This window comes from Argiope bruennichi, chromosome X2 (assembly GCF_947563725.1).
Source record: "Argiope bruennichi chromosome X2, qqArgBrue1.1, whole genome shotgun sequence".
Lineage (NCBI taxonomy): Eukaryota > Metazoa > Arthropoda > Arachnida > Araneae > Araneidae > Argiope > Argiope bruennichi.
This window is the reverse complement of record NC_079163.1, coordinates 120,041,152-120,062,784: the sequence shown is the minus strand read 5'-3', so window position 1 is coordinate 120,062,784 and position 21,633 is coordinate 120,041,152. Positions and strand designations below refer to the sequence as shown.

The 21,633-nt window shown below is 28.1% G+C and overlaps 1 protein-coding gene across 2 annotated transcripts in view; it reads right to left on the bottom strand.

Moving 5' to 3' along the window:
• Nucleotides 1-19,885, bottom strand: part of LOC129959627 (zinc finger FYVE domain-containing protein 9-like) — an 84,409-nt gene extending 64,524 nt beyond the window's left edge. For both annotated transcript variants that reach the window (XM_056072494.1, XM_056072495.1), the window contains exons 1-2: nucleotides 19,658-19,885; nucleotides 1,153-1,217 (exon numbers count right to left, since the gene is read on the bottom strand). In XM_056072494.1, coding sequence (XP_055928469.1) covers nucleotides 1,153-1,210 — 58 coding nt within the window. In that variant the 5' untranslated portion in view covers nucleotides 1,211-1,217; nucleotides 19,658-19,885. The remainder of the gene's footprint in view (nucleotides 1-1,152; nucleotides 1,218-19,657) is intronic.
• Nucleotides 19,886-21,633: the final 1,748 nt, after the last annotated feature.

Below are 21,633 nucleotides of genomic sequence, written 5' to 3'. Positions count from 1 at the left end.
GATCACCATTATTAACCTAACTCCAAAACAAATTTGTCAAAAACATGAATTCTATGAATTATAAAATATTACAATAAGTTATATTTGTCAAGTGTAACTGGTTAAGTTCCTATCTGTTTCAATATTAGTAAGTACAAACATGGATGCAATGCTGTCATGAGTCATAACACATAAACAAAAAACATATACATTTTCAAAAAGTTACTAAAAAAGAAATTATTAACATAATGTTAGGGAGGGAAAAAAATGAAGTGTAAAATTAAACTGATCAGCTTATTAAAAGAGAGATATTGGTGGTCAGTGACAGATTTAGATATTTTGCAGCCTTAGGTTGCAAAATACCTAAATCAGTCACTGACCACATTCATATTTTCAAATTATATATCAAAGTGATATCAGAAATATGTCCATTTTAGAATGATTAAATAACAGAGGAAAGTATTTTTATAATATTCAAATTAGATTTAATCTTTCATTTTCCTTGATACATTCAAAAAATGCACAACAAAATAATTTTCTTTCAAAATAAAATAATTTTATATAAAAATAATTAAAATGATGTAACATTTTTAACTGAAGGAAGCAGAATTAGTGCCATTAGCATAATACACACAGAGTTGTTGTTGTTGTTATTTCCAGTTTAATGGCACAAGGGCCACATATGGCCATGCTGCACCAGACATTAGTACACACAGAGAATTCACATTTAAATATGCTTAGCTGTAAATGTGTATGTAATAAGTTTAATTTTCTACAGCAATTATTATAACAGAAATTTTGATACATATTTCATAGCTTATTTATTTTTCAATTTCCAAATACGCTTTCAGCAAATCACAACACTTGGTGGGAGTCAGTTATCAGTTCTTTGAAACAAGCTGTTCTACGAATAAGACATAACTTAAAGTGAGTCTGAAAATGCATGTGACTTAATGATGAAAGTTGTAATTTATCATTCAAAGAAGCTGACATGCAGGAATATGTTTTGAGAGTCAGCTTAGTGTAATTTCATAAAGAAATTAACATTGAACATACATCTTGAGAAGCACAGCAAAACTCAGATAAGTAGTTACATGGAACAATCAAATAGTAATTTATATATACAAAACTAGATCCTTATTTTTATACTCCTACAAGAAAATGTTCAATTACCTTCTGTTTCTTCAAATTCATCCAGGACTTTATCAATATCAATGGTGTATTTCTCCATAATTTTTCTACAAAAGTTATACAATAATAAGTTAATAGTCGAGAAAAACAGTTGGCTGAACAAAGAAAATTACACATGTCAAATCAGGCGTATTCATATATCATTTAGAAATTTTCAATACTATCACTGGTACATTTGAAGATAGTTTTATTATTCTTTCAAATACTTTAACAAATATATTTCTTTCATTGATAGACACTAAGGTATGAAAATGTTTAGTTCTTTTTAGTTTTGAAGTAATTGTAGTAAAGGTAAAGCTTAGGTAAATATTGATAGAAGTCTTTTATAATTTGGACATTTTAAAACATAGATATATTTGTTATATAATTTGATTATATAAATATATTACTGCTATTTTAGCTACAAGTTTAGCTTTCTTACTTTAGAGCACTAAACTTTTAATTAAATCAGTAAACAAAAGACCTCAATTATAAAACATACTCCGTACAATATACAAAACTCCTATGCAGAATAATTTAATTTAATACACTCATGTTTATTATGAGCATGTTTCTATTCAGCAAGACAACAACAAAATTGAAATTTAATCATTTCTCATTTCTGATTAAAGCTTAAATTTTTGATGAGATAACATAGTATTAGGAAGGTGTAAGAAGAATGCTTGGCTTTGCAAGGCTTTTAAAATAATCTGACAAATGTTTATCAAAATGTTAAGTTTGATAATACTTTCTGGAGGAACTATCAAGATCAAATTATGCATAAAAGATTTAAATGAAATGTTTTTTAACCAATAATCCCTATAAACCAGCTAGTCATTAAAGATGTCTAGTTCTACAAGAAAAAAAAAATGAATTTGTGAGGTTTAGTTTTTTTATCTTTTTTTAAATGATTTACATTAAATGCTACAAAAAGATATTGACAAAACATAGCTTTATATGAGAGTTTTCAATGAAAAATTTAAGTTCATTCTTAAAGAAAGTTCTTTATAGCCTATTTTTAAAAATTACATTAAAATATATTGGCTTTAAATGTAGCAATTTAAAACCAGAAACTGTAAATTAACTATTGAATACTTGCTGTACAGTAGAATACAGAAAATCTCTGTAATAAAATACAAAAGATTACTTTTTGCTTCAAATCTTAAAAATAAAAATGCAGAAAAATATATAGAAATCCAACTTAAATGCATAGTCCTATTTAAACCCAAAGCAAAATAATTTTTTAAAATATTTTTCATCGACCTATAGTCAGTTTTAAGTCAATTAAAAGTTAAACTGATTAATGATTGCTTAATTTTTTTACTTTAAAGTTTTGTTGAAGATATTAACTGGAATATGCTTTCCCAGAAATATTTCAAATACAATCATAACAAAGAAATGGATTTGATATTTTACTTCCATTGAAATTACTCAATAGAAGTAGTTAATCAAGTGCCAAAATTATTACAGAGAATAGAGCACCAACTCTTGTAGGATTAATGCTGAAAAATTCAGAAATTTAATGAATTTAAAGAAAACTCTTCACAATTCATAAGAATAAATGAAAAACTAAATGAAGAAGAAAAGGTTAGATTGAAGCTTTTTATTTAATAAAATTGTACATGTAGCAAAGTTTATTATATGAAATCTTGATTTTTAAAAAAAATTTAATGTTTAAAAAAAAAAAGATCAGCTCAGTGAACTGTTTAGATATTGTTGCACTGGTCATTTGCAACAATATCTAGTTTGCCAAGGATCTAGGATATGCTTAATTTCAACTATATTTGATACTTATGTTTCCCTCAAAGCATCCTTAAACATTAAGCTGTGATAGACCATAAAATTGCAATATTTCTACATCTTTATACCTAGTCTGTTTAATGAGCACATGAAAACTTCTTAATGGAGTCAAGTTTCACGAGATTATGCAGTCATTAAAAATGTAACTGTCTCATTAATTTATCTTTTAATTAAATATTATCTTTTGCTATACTGTAACATTTCTTATTCCTTATGTAACCTGGCCACATAATAAACAGAGTCTTCTTTGGCTTTTAAGGATGGAAAAAAAAATCTATTAAATATTTGATGAACCAATAAAAAAGTTTGAGTATCATTGGAATTATTAAATCTATTTTTGAAAACTATGAAAAAAAGTATTTTACAAAATTATCAAAATTCAAACAAATTACTCAATTAAACTGGTATCCTTAAAGAGGCAATTATTTCAATTTTAAAATGATGTAAAAATTATTTATGTGCAATTATATTCTTGGAAGTCATTAATGAAAAATGCCAAAATCTTGTTTAATTCTTAATTAAATTTTTCAAAATTGCTAAGAGATGCAAATTTCCATCATCTCAAAGTAAATTTGTGACAACTTTGATAACTGAATGCCAACTAGTCTGACTTGTACAGTGTCAACAGATCTACCTTCTTTCATTAAGAATACAGATCAGTATCAGATCATTAATTATGTAAGGAAATGTTACAGATATTACAAAATAAATATATAACTATAGTGCTGGAATAAACACAAGTATGCTGAACCTCTATCTAAAAATACAATGGATCAATTGCAATTGAAGACAAATTTAAAAATCTATATATTAAATTAAAAAAAAATAGAGACACTGAAAAAAATCATTTAGAAGAATTTTTTACAATGATTATATTTAATTCCAATTATTAATATTTAAAAAAACATTTCTTATTCAAAAAAGTAATAATTATTTCATTTCTGGAATACTACGTATATTATCTGACCAAAAAGGGTCGCCTTTAAATAACAAAATTTTCACATTAAAAAAACAGAATTATAGGACAATAAGGAGAATTCAGCATTGCTAGATCCTAGTAAAACCAATGTAAAAAAGCCATCATATTAAATATATTTACAACCTTCTTAAATAACATGGTCACCCGAAATATATGCAATTTTCAATTTCAGCATCGTAAAATAATAAGAACTAAGCATACAAATTATAAAAATGTAAAACATGACTGACCCAAATAATTCAAATACAGGAATACATCTTTACATTTCCCATTCATGTGATCCAAATCTCCAACTCATAAACACCTTTCTAAAAAATCCCCTCCCACCCACACAAAAAATGAGAATCACTTTCATTCATAAATTTTTTTTACTACCCCAAATGTTACACATGTACGAAAATAAAAGAAATATAAAGAAATAATTAACAATGGGGATAAAGAAATTTACTTAAAACATAGTTTAATAAAGATGATATCCTTTGCACAGGAAGAAATTTTAATTTTAAAATAAGTAAGTAGTATAAATGGAAGCACAATATTGCAGAAAAGTATTTTTTTTAAAGTATTACATAAATAAAGTTGATTAACATCAAATCAAAAAACTAATATGGAAATGATGGTTTAGAGTTCAATTATGCAAAAGCCAGATATGGCTATACTACAATACCAAAGGAATGGTAAAAAATGGAATGAAATACTAAAATTTAACAATTGTAGATTTTAATATGGATAAAGAAAAAAAAAAATTAAATGTAGTGATATTAAATCCAAAAGGATCAATAAATACAATAAAGCCAATGTAATCTGAAGCCTAAATAAAATTAAAGAAAACTTAGATATACTGTCAGGACTTTTCACAAAAGTATTTCTAGGATTTTGCATGATTTTTAAAGCTTAGATCAACATATGCAAGTTTAAAATCAGTAACAGGTGTGAAATGATAAACTGGGAGAATGAAAGGATTAAAAAACAAAAGGATAAAACCATAAATAAATTCTAAAATGTTAAAAATCAGAGTCATGACAAGTTCAATCTACAGATGGAAATTAGTATATGTGGATTTTGATTCCAGAACAAGGTAAGGTGGTTTTAATTCCTTTGCGGCAAAAGAAATATTTGTAGTGTTACAAGATGCTGAAGATAGATTGATTCCTGGTGTATCAACTGTTAAAATTTTGGATACACTTTTTTAAAAAAATCTTTACAGATATATGTTAAAGTAAATGTAGAATGTCTGACTATTGAAGTACAAATCAGAAAAGAGAATTTTATTGGTTTATGTAAAATATTCATAAGTTCGTATTTTACAAGTTAAATTCTTCAAAATAGAATTTATTAAGTAAAACTTCCGAAGATATTTCACAATTGAGAGCAACAGTGATCACAACAATATTCTTTGATTTGGTGATTCTTAGGGAAGAGGAAAGGCGGCTAATAATAGGTAAAGAGGAGGAAAGTGATAGCAAATGTTTTAAAAATATAACACTTTACAATAGTAAACTGCTAAACAATAAGTAGAACAACCAGAGCCTAATTAAAACAGGGGCACCCGGGGCAGCTGTCCCGGGACCCCATATCAGAGGTAGGCCCCCAAATCGAATAGAAAGTTTATTTTACGTTTCCTTCTTTAATGAACTTTTCTTAAACAAAATATTAGTATAGTATAAAATCCGTCAGTTTTATGTTAGCTCCTTCATTAATCTATCGTGTGAGCACAAAAAAAATCTATAATTCTTAAATCCATGGCTTTCTAGGGCGGAATTTGACAAATTTTCGCAATTACAATGGACAAATTCGGTCTATATTCCCAAAATGTGGTGTGTTTACAAAAATACGGGCTTCTGATTGGCTTAATTGAGCCCTCGTAATTGCGAAAATTTAGCTGAATTCTGCCCTAATATCAGCAAGGATATGAATATGAATTTTTCGCAGCTAGATGACCTAGTTGACAATCAGAAAACTGCATTTCAGAAACTTGTGAAAAGTTATCAAACTGCTGCGATATGATTGTTATTGCATTTTGAATTAATTAACGAAAAATACCATAGACAAGTTCTATGCACGGTTCTTCATTACTGAAGTAGTGAAGCAGAGGGGGGCCCCCCAAAGAAGTTTTTGCTCCGACCTCCAAATAGGCTAACTCGGGCCCGGAGAACAATAGCATATCAGAAAAATCGTTTTATATTAAAAATAAATCTATCAATCAATAAGATATCAATCATAAGACAATAGTATATCAGAAAAATCGTTTTATATTAAAAATAAATCTATCAATCAATAAGATTCAGAAAAATGAAGAAATATCAATACAACGGGTATTTACATATTTTTAGAATGTTTTCAGAGTTGTTTCATTAAATTAAAATGTAAGCACTATTTTTTAAATGTTTAACCTGATAGCCGTTTTACAGGACTATAAATCTGCATCACAATATCCATGATAATAGGGTTCTCTATAAAATTTTCTGGGGTATTGATTTTTATTCCCATTCTATTACTTTAAATAATACATCAATTCAAATCCATTAATCAAGGTGGGTTTGTGCTTAAAGAAAGTTCTTTTTAACAAACCAAACAGATAATAGTTCATACATGAAATATCAGGGAACTTAATAGGAATATGTTGAAAAGCTATATATGCAATAGCGTATCAGTCTTCATTTTTTTTCAAAGGATGCAACGGCACTTTTCAAAGTACGACGTGTAGCTTATATGGATGAAATTTTGCTCGGTGAAAGTCACTGGGATAAAGATATGCAATTTCCTTCTGTAAATATTGGATGAAAACCTTCTTTTGATAATAAGTTGAATTTACTATAGCATTCCCCCCCACCCTCATTCTTCTGATCTTCAATTTCCTAAAGTAGGGAAAAACCCTGTAAAAATTTTAAACCTCTTACCACAACTTTCTTCGATATGGCAGAACCAGGCTAGTATACTTTTTCTTTTCTTCATTTTTTTTAGTAAACAGACCTATTTTTGTTGCAGCCATTTAGGTAAAATGTGTTTCATCAAGAGTCACAATGCATTTCCATTTATCTCTCTAGTTTTCATATAATGTTCAACAAACTGTTTTGCATTGACATGTGCCTAAGCAAAACTGGTGAATATCATGTTTTTTTTAGCTTTTTTAAGTTATAAATCTTGGTTTATTATTTAATTTACTATTACTCTAGATGTATTTAAAGACTTTGCAATTGATTTTTGTATAAATGGATTTTCTCTTGTAATGAGTAACTTCATTTTAGAAATATTAGAAACAGTATGAAACTTGGAGGGTTTTTTTTCCCTATGTAGAAGTAATGATTAACAGTCCCCCCCCCCTCTTCTAGATTAAACATTTTCCTTATTTTACACTTAGCAATTTTAATACCATGCATTTAAAAATATTTTTGAATTATGGAATAGGAAATTTATCATCGAAAAGTGTACAAACATGTCCTCCAATTCACAGCTTGTTAACATGCAATATTTTGAAGGAAGAAAAGATTTTTAAAAAGCAATTGATACTTCTCATTTCAAATAATTTCAAAAATTATCTGAAATGTGAAATTTGTCATTCAGAAATATTTATTCCAAAATATTTACTTTTTTAAATTCATCAAAATTATTATAAAAATGTGTATAAGGTCACTCTATATAACATGGCCTTATTGAACAATTCTGAATTAAGACTGTAAAAAGTTTTTTTTAAGACTGTAAAAGGTGAAAAATATTAATTACTTTTACTAATTTTAACAAAGTAACTATACTTTAAATAAAATTTAGATCAGCTTATTTTCATAATTTTTCGTGCAAAGATTTCAATAGAATCACTAAGTTTTGGTAAAATATGTGTCAACTTCCAATGCAAGGAATTTATATATCTTTTAATCAAAATTACTTTCATTATTTTTGCTTTAAATTTTGATAGTTTAAATAAATTTTGCATTTATAATATCAATTATCATATAGCATCACATAAGATTTACAAAACCTAAGGAATAAACTTTTCACTACAACTCTCTTTTGAAGAGTTTGGAATTTTTTTTTTAAGAATTCAAAAATGTTGGCTTTGCAGAATCAAAAGTCGAATCTGAAAACTTTCATATTTCTCCATAATTTAGAAAAAGGCACCATTTCATTTTAGGGTGGGTAGACTGATTTTATTTTTAAAAATAAGCACTTTTTTAACACATTTAGAGAAAAAATAAGAACCAATTATAAAGTGGTTTTTTATTATTGAATTATGAGTTGGATGAAATAAATAAAGTTGGCTATTAAAAGTAAGTGCTCCAATTTTATACAAATATAAGCATAGAATAGTACCAGCAATTATCATACATTTTTCACCAATATTGAAACTAAGTTATTTAATTTTTTTTTTATGAAAGTTTTGTTTGAAAAAGACTATTAAGAGACTTTCAACCCACATCTTAAATTATTTAATTACACTACAATTAGTAGTACATGGGGAGGGGAAAGGTTATATTGCTATTCTATTAATATTTCAATTTTTTCAAAATAAATATATGTAAACAAATCTCGAATATAAAAATCATGCTAATTTTATTAAATGTGTAAATAAAAAGTTGTTTTCAATTACAGATTTTTTTAAATTCTTTCAATTTATTCAGTTTTCTCACAAACAATTATTCCTATTCATTAGATTTTATTAGTTGCGAAAAGTTTCTGGCTTATCGAACAAGTGCTTTATATATTCAGCAATTTCTTTTTCTAAAAACAGATCAAGAATCAGATTCTAAACTTTATGCCATTGAGAACTATTTCTTTTGCCCTCTGTTTCCACAAAAGTAGATGATATTTTGAATGGGGTGAGGTTTCTAAAATTCTCGGTTCTTTTAATAATGTTTACTAAATGGATTTTGCAAGACTGCTTTATGTGGTCATAGACTACATGTTGCAGAGCATATTTTTATTTCCGCTGAACCTCTCCCAACAGATGCTTGTTTGCAGGAAAGAATAAAAATAATTTTCAAAACCCTCCCCAATTATTTTTAAATTTATGGCCTTCAAATAAAGGATAAAAATAAGTAATCCAATCTCATTTTCCTGACATTAAGATTATCAAAATCGAGTAAAGATTAATTGATCAAGAAGTCTACAAACTTCTTCAGAATAGCATGTTTTTATCCTTTCTGATGAAAGTACGATGCAGAACATGTTTTTTTCTTCTTTCATACTTAATTGTACTCAGCCAAAACATAATTTCTTACCGATGCAGAATTCAATGGAGATTTATTCATTATGTATTCCAATGATTTTTTAAATAAGCTACAGAAACCATGCTTGAAAAGCATATGACTTTTTCTTTTGTGAAATATAAGAACTTTCACTAATTTATTCCTTTTTATACCTGCACTCTCTTATCAGTTGCCCACGATTAGAAAAATTACACTGGCATTAGCAATTTACTGAAAAAATAATTAAATAATTTCAACTGAAAAATTTTCTTTGAAACTTTTTTAAAAAATACAATCATAGTTTTACGAATTTATGAATATTAGACACATAATAGTCATTACATTAGTGGGTCATTACTCCTATACATTTGAGAGAAGAAAAAAAGGCTCAATATGCTCTGCAACACATACAAAACCAGCTGAAAATGCCTCTCTAATATTTCATTACATATTCCCTAAGAAAGATATTATCATCCTCACCCATTAGCATAAAAAGTAGGAACCTTATTGCAAGGTTGAGAAAGTCAAGAGTACACAGATTTTCATTTTCAGAAGCTCAGTATAAAATAATAAAAATAGAATATGTTTCAAAATTGTTGGCCAGCTAACTGAATCCAAAATTTGTAATAGTGCTACAATTTTAGAAACAAGATTACTTCCAAATTTCATTTATCTAAGTTGTTGTTTTTCTGTTACAGTGTTTATGTGCATACGAGAACATAAAGGCTGATAGATGGTCAATTCATTGACAGATTTTGCTAAAAAGTTTGATATATAAGTATACTTTAGATACTAAAACTGTGCATCAAAATTTTCCAATGTACTCTGCACTTTGAAGTTATCATGCTCACCTGTACTCAGATAAACAGACAAATAAATAAACTTTTATAGAAACAAATTGTGCTTATATTTTGATAAAAATCTGCAAATTTGTTGTTAAGAAATGCTATATGAAAGTTTTTGTGTTACCATGTTCAAAATTAGCCATTATTCCAAAAATGTGTTATTCGGAGGTTTGAATCAGGAAAATTGGGCAAAATCTCGAGTTTTAATTTTTTGACGATTACATTTCATTTTCTTTATTTAGTTTGTACATTAAAAAGTAAGAAAGGGAATTTTATTGCATTAATTTATTTTTTTGGTATCTTTTGGTAAGAGTAACAAATGACATACAAGTAACTTTAAACCAGAATGTTTATGAAGCTCCACTTTTACTTTTTGGAAACCTTGAATCATTTGATATATAGTCTTTTGAAAGTCGACAATGAACACATATTTTCCAGCATATAGTTAAAAAGTTCTAAATTTCAGCACGTAAATTAACAAGTAAAAATATTTAAATAATTCACTAATGGTGAGTCATTAAATGATGTTGAAATATTACTAACAAATACTCTACAAATAAGTAGCTGAATGTAGAAAAACACCAATTCACTTTTAAAAATCAACAATAGTGATTTTATAATAATAGATAATATCTCTAAAAAGGAAGGATTTCTTTTCCTCTGTCTAAATAAGCAAAAAGAGATGAAAAAAGAGTCAAGCAAATGAAAAGGATATATTTTCTCCATTCTATCAAAATTTCCCTAAATTGTGATAAAACTGCTTCCATTGATTTCCAGATTCATTGAAATACATTAAACATTGAAAGATCTGACACCATAAAGAAAATATTGTCTATAACCAGACAATTCTAGCATGGTGAAATGGAACTTTTTTCCCATCAAAAGAAAAATATAAGCATCTAGATAAAAAAATATGCACTTTTAAGGCCTTTATATAAGGACCATAAAATAATAAGCAATTTTTAAGGACTTTTAATGATGCTACACATTCTGTGTTTACAAATGTGAGGATTCTCGAATATAACTATTTTAAAATTTCCAATTAACGAGAATACTTAAAAAAAAATAAGGCGAAACAAAACTTGCTATGAAGTGCTTGCCTGCTTCATTAAATATGAAGAAATTGACCTAGTAAGTAAATTCTCCATGGATTTACATCTTGCATAAAAATAGTGACATTAACAGAAATTATCTCTACAAGGAAAGAGAAATATTCAGTGACATTTTCTGTAAAAGTATATATAAGCAGTCTCTAATAAAATGCATTTAAAAGTTCATCAATCAGAAATTGCATTTTCTAATTTAAGCAAACCATAATTTTTTTTTTTTCTTCACAAATCCAATATCTATCGTTGAGCCTTTCATCCCTGAACTTATGCATATATTAAGACTTTTCAATACGCTGATGGTATACACAACAAAGTAATAAAAAGTTAAATCTAACATATTTACAACTGTTAATTAAAGAATATGGTTAAGGGTTTAGCACACTAACAAAATTTCCTCAAGCAACTTTTTGCATGATATGACTCTGCAAGCAAGACTCTTAAGATACCAATATTTAATTTGATAACGCCAAAATGGAAAACTCATTATGGTAATTTTTAATTGATTTTAGACAATCTTTCATTGCTTCTTTTCATGTTTGCATTATTATAGATCGTTCATTTTACACTTCTGAAGTTGGTTGGTACATTTTTCTGCTGAATTAGGTCTTCGATCCAACAGAAACCTTTTTAAACATTTAGTTATTTGTACAATCTTTGCTAGTTTTATATTTAACAAATTTTCATTTTGTACAAAAAGAAAATTGTAGCGTAATTGGCAAAAAAAAAAAAAAAAAATCTTGCTTAGGTGAAAAATATTATAAAATATATTAAAACTAACTTTATTAATTTTTGTTGTTGTGATCAGTAAACTAATCATTAAAAACCAAATAAAATTCAAAAGCTAAATTGAACTGCAGATCAAGAAATGCTTCCATAATTTTCTTTAAAGAATGTGATGTGCAAAGAATAAGGTGTTTTCATTTATAGCTAATGCTTGATTTAAAGCAGATTATTATAAAAGAATGCAGAATATAACTTTTTGTTTGAGTGAAGATATCCTATGTTCTAAAACTAAAAAAACTAAACTTAGTGGCACGACAGCCCATGTGGGCGAAGGTCTACAGTGCCCATATCTGCTTTCTTGACCAATGGTCCTTGGGTGCAAGGGCATATGTCAGCCTAACGTGGAACCCCCAGTGTTTAATTCCCAAGCATGCCTTGTTCACAGTTTGGGTCCTTGGTCCTCAGTCCACTGAAGGGATGAAAGACTGAGTCGACCTTGCCAGGCCCAAGGATCGAACCTCAGACCTGTGCGTTAGGAGCATGAAGCGCTACCACTCTGCCACCAGATTTCCATCCTATTTTTAGTGTATTTTAATTCTATGAAATCTCCTATTCTATTTCATACTAAATTTTTGTTAGTGAAAAGACAAGTCTTTTTCCAGTATATTTAATTCCATGAAATCTTTTAATATTAAATTTCATGCTATACCAATATTTTTTTTCTTAAAGTTGTATGCAGGTCATATCATTAAATAGGTAAAGTAGACAGCTGCCTAGAGGCCTCAGTATCTTTTTTTTTTTTTTTTTTTGAATATTTTCAAAATAACCTGATTACCTTTTTTGAATTACAAGGGGTTATGTACTCAAACTTAAGTAAACTAAAAGCAAGAATCACTTACGTTTTGGAACTCTATCCCAACAATACTAATTACTTTCCACTAGTTTTATTTTATGTTCTTTTATTATACTTAAAAACATAGGTTTATAATTAAATATATTTTAGATTGAATTTAAAATGTCACATTTTAGAATTTTGTATAATTTATTTTTAAATTTACACTTTGAAAAATTTTAAAAGCAAAATATTGAAACCAACTCTCCACAGAATGAAGCATAATAAAAAAATTCAGTTTGTCAAAATTTTCTACTTAAAATTATTCATGTGAAAATTAAAAGTAAAGTTAATAAATAAAATATTGTTTTGGAAACTAGAGAAGGAAAAAGGGAGCACCTAGACTTGCACTGCTTAAATGGGGCTAGAAAGGTGAATCTGGCCATGACTATGTAATTGCTACATTATACCAATTTTAGAAAAAATTGGTATGTTCATTGGTTTTTCATAATTTGAAATTTAGACTTATTCATCAGTTTTACATTAACATGAATACTAAAGAGGGCATAAAACAGTTCTTTGACAAATGAATTAATTATGTTTCGAGAACTGTAAACTTTATTTTTCAATGTTTTTTTTTTAAACCGTAACAGGTTAGGGAGTCAAAATGAATCTATGTTATTGATTAGCTCCGATTATCATGTTGTATTTTGTCCTTCAATACAATCACTTCTTAGTATCTTCAAGTTGTTCTTTCAGCAGTATGTTGACAAAAGTCTACAAATGAACACATGCATATAACCGAGTTATACTTTTTCAAAGTTTTTGTTGTTCTTTATTGAGTCATTGACTCCATGTCTCTGAAACTGCTTTTATTTGAATAAAGTAAAAAGAATAAAGAAATATTCTTAAAGTAATATTTTCAATTATTGTATTTGTCATTTTTGTTTGTTAAATTCTAACAGTTATTAACATTAGTGTAAATCTGTAGCATCTAAAGGAAGCAAACACTCATTAAATGATTGTTTAGGTTTTTCTTGTAACATCTTTCCAACATTTAATATTATAACATTTCAAACATTTAATATTTTTGGTAACTGCATGATTTTCGGAATGCATTGTGTTTCTAAAATAAATTTCAATGCTGTTTACAAAAGACAAAAATGAAAAATAGCAATGGAGTCATTTTGACTCTATGTCTCTGGCCACATGAGGAAATTCATGTTTGCGTTATGGGGTCATTCTCACGAAAACAGTCATTTTCATGTCCCCACTATAATTTATCATTTTTTATTTTATTTATACAAATTTTAGGGGGATAGAATATCTTAAAGAATGCAGTTTAACATGAAAACAAAATTAAAATTTTAAATTTTTATTTTTTATATAATTTATATAACTTAAATGTACCAAAATATCATTCCCTCACTTGTCCCCACTACTGATCAAAAATAAACAAAAAATGTTTCTAGATAAACAAGAAAGAAGTTCATGGAGTTGCATATTTTATTTCAGGATAATGAAATGTAGAATGGAGAAAATCCATTTTAAATTTAATTTCAGCAATAAATATTGACACAGCACTATTTTAAAGTTTGTCTCCAGTGTGTTGCATCATTCCCTCACAACAGTACATTTATTTATCACAGTCATCATGGAGTAAAAAATTTTTGAGAAAAAGTTTAGTGATTTATTATTGACAACACCCAGCAACATTGCAGCATGTTTTCATCTTCAACTTACTGAAGCTTTGGCTCTGGAATCCACTCGAATACATCAAAACAGGTAATTTTTTTTACATATATCATTCCCTCATGTCTTTTTATAAAATAAAATAAAACAAAATAATATCTAAATTGAGGATAATTATAATTTACTTTCTTGTTTGAATGCATTTGTACATGATGGAACTCAGACAGTAGTTAAGCCTAACTACCATTAACAAATTTTAATAAATTTGTCATTCCCTCACTATCATTCCCTCACCAAAGTATAAAGTGAGGGAATGATGCTAATGTGAGGGAATGATTCTTAAGTATTAAATATTCAAAAAATGAGTTTCTTCTTTAATTTTAAATACATTTTTGTGTTTTTGTTCTTAATTTTTATATTTTGTTCTTTTTTCCATTTAATATAAATAGTCTGTTTTTGGTCTATTTTTAAGATTGATTCTGAATTTGGTAATGAAATACAATTATATGTAAAATCTAATACTACCCAATGAAATTAAGTGTAATAAAATATAACTTAAACTGATTTTTGAATTAAATATGGTTAATTTCTATGAATGTTATAAGAAGTTATATCCTGTTTAGAGAAGCCATAAACAATATTATTTTTTAAGCAGTGCTAATTAATAAAACTTGTATATTATTTTGTGAATTTAAATATTAAAATTTAATTTGTTTATGAATTTTTTATGGTATAAAATTAATCAAGAGATAAAAAGCAGTTTTCACCAAAGTAAAAATCTAATTAGTAAATTTAGAATGTATGCTTTAAGAACATTATATAATATTATTTTTTTATCGTCCAGATATTTTTGTTATGGGGAAGACTAAAGAAGAAGCTCGTTTAAAGAAAAAAGAATATGATCGGAAAAGAAGGGAACGACTCAAGATGAATCTAGAGTCATGTTTAATATTAAAGGAGAAAGAGCGAATCAAATACTTAAGAAAAAAGGAAAAGGGGCAAGTGAAAACTGTCTCTGAAATGACCAACCGTAATTTAAGGATAAAGAGGAAGCAGTGGAAGAATAACTCTAGGAACTACAGATTGAAGAAACAAGCTGCAACAGAATCAATTGAAAATGATGCTAATGAGCCACTATCAACTGAGAATGTTCCAGGACAGTCAAGTAAACAAAACGTGTCTTTGTCTGAAGTTCAGAATTCAAGGAAAGAAATTGGTAAGAAAATACATTCCAAAAATAGAGCAAAAATGCAAAAAAAGATAAAGGATCTTGAACATGAGATCTCTGTCCAAAAAACTCGAGCTGAACCCTACAAGAAGAGATTTTATAGAATTAAAAACCAAAACCAAAACAGAATGTCACCAAGAAGAAGAAGGTAGAAGTTGAAGCTACTACATCTGATTTAATTAAAGAATTAGAAGGCAGCTTACCAAAATATCTGACTCACATTTCAAACATATCACATCAGTATCAAGCAATGAAAAATTTGAAAAACAATTTATCAACAGACTCGATATTAGTACACATCGATTTTAGCGAAAATTATGTGTGCAAATATAACCAAGAAGTTCAGTCAGTTCATTTTGGAAGTGGTCGGCAACAAGTTACAATTCATACAGGTGTTTACTACAACAAAGAAAATGATGATGTAATTTCATACCCCTTTGCTACAATAAGTCCTTCACTCAGACATGATTCAGCATCAATATGGGTACATCTCAAACCAATTTTTGAGTGGATTCTTCAAAAATTTACAAAGAAACCTAAATATGTTCATATGTTGAGTGATGGGCCATCAAGTCAGTATAGAAACAAAAAAATGTTCTATTTGATATCTAACCATGTGCAGCAACTTGTTCCTGGTGTTGAGAATTTCACTTGGAACTACAGTGAAACAGGACATGGAAAAGGCGCTCCTGACGGAATTGGAGCTGTTCTAAAAAGAACAGCAGATCGAATAGTTGCAGAGGGAAAAGATGTGCATAATTATAACACATTCATATCTGTTTTGAGAGAGAGTTGTAAAGGAGTAACTTTATTTGAAGTTACAAATGATGATGTTAATAAAAGTGATGAACTAATATCCGAAGATATTAAAACATTCTTTGGAACAATGAAAGTACACCAAGTAGCTTACAGTTCAAAAAGTAATATGTTGAATTTCCGTTCTCTCTCGTGTTTTACATGCGATGCATCAATTTTGTGCAAACACTATAATTTGGGAACAGCATTTGAGTACAATAGTAAAAGTACAGTTTCATCAGTAGATGACTGCAATAAAGGGAAAAATTCTGAGGTGTTAAATATAGGAGATTGGGTGTTGGTAGAATACGAAAAGAATCTGTACCCTGGAGAATTAAAAGTAATGTGTTTAAAATATGTCACAGTTGATGTAATGGTTCCAGCAAGGGGAGGAAAATACAAATGGCCTTTCCCAAAAGATATACATAATTATCCACGTACAGATATCAAAAGAAAAATTTCTCAACCCATTCCATATGACAATCGTGCCAGCCAATTTTACTTTCCAAACTTATAAATGATTTCTTTTAGTGTATTACTTATATTTACTTGTATTACTTAAATATATTATGACTTTCTTAATTTAATGTATTTGTAATTGTTAAAATAAAAGTGTAAAGTGTTATATTTTAGAAGAACATCATTCCCTCACCATATGTGTCATTCCCTCACTTTTTATATTTTTAAATTAATTAATTTATCTAAATATTGTAATTTTTTTGCAGGATCAATATTTTTATTATAAAGCTATTACATACATATATTTATATAAAAAGTTTCAAAACTTTTCATCAACTTAATTTTTTTTTAATTTTCTGCTCTCATAATGACTGTTTTCATGAGAATGACCCTAATAATAATATCACAAGAACCAAAAATACAAATATAAATTAATAATATGACAATTTAAAATATATAATTTAATGACTATTTTTAAAATATTAATCATATGATAAAAAAATTAGCAGTTTCAAATAATTAAAAAATATATAATTTATTGAGCAAAACTGTGAAGGCAAATTTATTTTTGAACTTAATAAAAATTATAACATTTAATACTTAATAAAAAATTTAAACATTTTAAATACTAAGTAATAATAATTTTTTAACTATTATTTGTTGTTCATGGTCTAGGTGGATTCAAAAAACATTTACAGATATGATTTTGCAAAATCCTCATATTCCAAGGATTTCACAAATATGATTTTTAAAAAAGTGTACAAAAAGTTATTCAAAATAAAATGTAAATTTTAAAAAAGAATCTACCATAATTATTAATTTCTCAAACAAATTACATATTGCTTGTTAAGACATATTGCTTTCATGCTTGAAAAGTGAAAAACAGCTTTTTTTTATTTCATTTTATTTATTTCACTTTATAAAGTCTAATTTCATCTTGTGGCTTCACAAAAAAAGAAATTCCCCGAATTTATTTTCAAATGATTTCAAAATAAACATTTCATTCTCATGAAATGTTTATTATATATATATATATATATATTATATATATAATAACTAAAATTTGTATATAAAAATTTTTCTATATTTATTAAACAGATTCCTTCAAATCTTAAATAAAAATGCATAAAAAAAAGACACTTAACTTACTAAGCTATTAACTATCAGAATTAACATAAATGATTACAGTAACTTTTATTACATAAAAACACATTTCAGATAAAATTTAACTTTTATAACATGCAATTTAGTTTTAGTATTTTTTCACAGATAAACCCAAAAAAAGCATCATAAATTTGCAAACTATATTTATTGTTTATCATCAATTTTGGATTCAGAAAAATTTGAAAAAGCATTCAGAAAAAGCATTGTTTCTGCCTTTCCATGCTAGTGATATCATCATCTAAGTCAAAAATGATTGACACTCTTTGAGAAGTGTAAATCTTGACGAGCACTTTCTGACATGTTTTAAAGTTCCTTTCACCCATTTTGGCAGCCCAAAACCTGTTTTTGGAAAGCAAAACTCAAGCTTGCACTTGGTGGCTTGAAGAAACTTCATTTGTGTACTAGGAGCTTTAGTTTATTCCATATTTAGCAGTTTAACGCCTTTAAAAAATTACAATTTGGTATTGTACTGTATTTTTTTAAGCAATGTTAAATATTAAATAGACAAATTAATTCCTGTAAAAAGAAATAATAAATTTAAAATCAGTCTATAAGATGAAAATCCAGTTTGAAAAAAAAAATAACATTATCTGATTCAAAATGACATTTCTTTCAGAATAATTTTTATCCCTTCAAGACCAATCAATAAATTAAATTTATAAAATATTTGTATCATTAACAGCAATAAAATGATTGAGATGCAAACAGATGTTGATCCATTTTGCCCAAATACCTGGCAAGCTGTGTTTCATATAAATAAACAAAAAGACAAAATCATAAAAATATAAAGAAAACACAGGCTTTTTTTTTTTTTCTTTTAAAAATCTGCTTCAAAACAAACTTGTGTTCACAAAAGGTAATACTTTTTTAATAAGGTTCACTGTCTGTTGTGATACAATCTAAAAGCAAAAGTTACAAGAACAGAATAATTTTTCAAAATAGAGTTTAATATACATATGCAAGATTCTTTTCCAAAGTGAAGTAATTCTATTAAATGTAATTCATCAGAATTATCAAAATCAATTCATCTCTGACACACAAAAAGCACTTGTGCAATAAAATGAAATCTCATTATTATAATAATTTTATTATCTAAAAATAATGTATGAATTTTTGACGTTACTTATTATTTTATGCATAAATTTATTTTAATATCTAAAAAATCCACTAAATTTCTGAAACAATCTTAATTACACATATATAAATTACATTCTTCACATAGCTGGTATATTATATTTATTCTGTACGACCATATATACAAATAAATAAATATATTGAGTTCAAAATGTGTTCATTATTTATAAATATCGAAAGTAAAAATATTCTTAAACTATCTTATTACACAAACATAATCATTAGATTTGATCTCTCACCTTTTTAACAAATTTCTGATTCAATCATTTATCAATGCATAAAATTTATTGAGTACTAAATATAATTCTAATTTCATTCTACTATAGTATAGTTAAATTCTTTGTTAAAACTTAAATAATACTAAAAAACATTAATCGTCTATAATTTTTTCCAATGAGAGAATATAAGTAACAACTTGTTTGAATATAAATAATTAATGCAGAAATTTTAATAACGAAATTTTAATGAAATTCTAGACATAAAGTTGCCCATCTTTTATAAAATATTTTTTTTTCGCTAACTGATTAAAGCATTATTTAAAATAAGCCGAAATGATTTTCCTTACCTCACGGTACAGGTTCTAAATAATATTCAGCAATAGCCAAGTGACATTATACGTCGTTTCCTTCATTTTTCAAGTGATGATTATATACAATTCATCAAATGGCATGTAAATAAAATAATCTGAAAAATTCAGTTATAATGGCATAGGCGTAGCCATTATAGGTCGAAACAAATACAAAAACATTTGTTTTCGCAATTTCGCGATGAACAAACCTGAAAAGAAACACAGTCTAATCATCAAATCACAAGTTATGAAAACACGATATATCGGAATGAAGTGATATCGATAGTCGAAAAAAATCTGAAAAGATAGTTGAAAGCTGTAAACTGAAATGAAAGCATAATATATCACCACTTTCGGTATGCTTTTCATAGATGAATTCAAACAGGTCACCCCAAAGAAATCAGCCAAAAAACAAAGAATCCTAAAAGAATTCCAAATCTCAACTAAAAACCCCTATGCAGCCCTCAAAACAGATGAAATGGACACTTCAGATGTAATAACCAATAAACCAATCACCATAAGCCTGATCCTAAAGAAAAATTACAATCTTATACTTCAAGAAATAATCAGACAGCACCCAAAAACAACCAGCAAATATTCTTTTGAATATATCATCATACAGCCCCCAACAGAAGAAGCTAAGACCGAAATCATCCAATACCTAGATATCAAAAAACAAGAATATATACTGAATGAAGCCCCCGGAGAAAGACCACTTAAAGTTCTATTAAAAGGACTCCCTGTCAACACAAACCCGGAAGAAATTAAACAAGAGCTTCAAGAAATGAACTTTACAATAATCCGGATCAGTCAAATGAAAAATTACAGATCAAATACCCTCCTGCCGATGTTCCTCTTAGAAGTTAAGAAAACCCCTGATCACCAAAAAATCTTCAACATCAGAGTTCTAAACTACCTAACCATCCGATTCGAACCATATAGAAATAGAACCACAGCCACCATCTGCTACAACTGCTCCCGCTTCCACCATTCTACAAAAAACTGCCGAGCCCTACCCAGATGCATCAAATGCAAAGGTAATCACAGAACTAACGAATGCCCCATCAAAGAAAAAGTTGAAAACCCCTCCTGTATCAACTGTAAATCTACAGGACACCTAGCCGCATGGAAAGGATGCCCCACCATCCCAAGATTGCAGAAAAACCAAGCAATCCCCCCCCCTCCCAGAATCTCGTATGCGCAAGCTGCAACACTCAGAAATCCACCTCAAGTCCAAAGAAACTCACAATCAGCACCCTCCCGATCAGCACCTACCCCAAACTTCAGCAGTATTCTCCCGAACTTACAAGACCACAAAGAGTCATTGGCATGCCTACAAGAAATTAAAATACTCCTCCAAGAATTTCCTAATTTAATAGAAGCCATCCAACTTAGCAAAAAAGCCCGAATTCCCACAGAAAATTACCCAAGAAGATCCTACGCAGATGTTACTACAAGAAGAAATCCCCAAAGCAGCGAAACTAACCCCCCAAGAATCACAGAAACCATCTCCCAAAGTCAAAAACTCAGACGCTCACAGCCCCCCAAGCCACTTCAGCAGGCGAACTTGATGACATAAAAGAAATGCAAAACCACCTAAGTGACCTCAGAAAAATCAGAGAACTTCTTATTGAATTTCTCAACATCCTACAAGCCATCAAACTAAGCAAGAAAGCAAAAAACAAGCAAGAAAAACTCCTCATAATCCTAGACGCACTCATCCCTGAAGACTGAACACCCAACTGACCACGCCCACGGCCGAGAGCAAGACTCCTGATTCGCCCGCCCCTACAGTTCCACAATCCTACATAAGACGATGTTCCTTTCCATCCAACTTCATTCAAGAAAAAAATTAGTGATCTGCGGGAATACATCGATAGGACCGGTCCAGAATGCGTTATTCAAGAAACGCACCTCACCGCATGTGATAGGGTCCGAATAGCAAATTACCAATTCTACTCAACGCCCAGTAG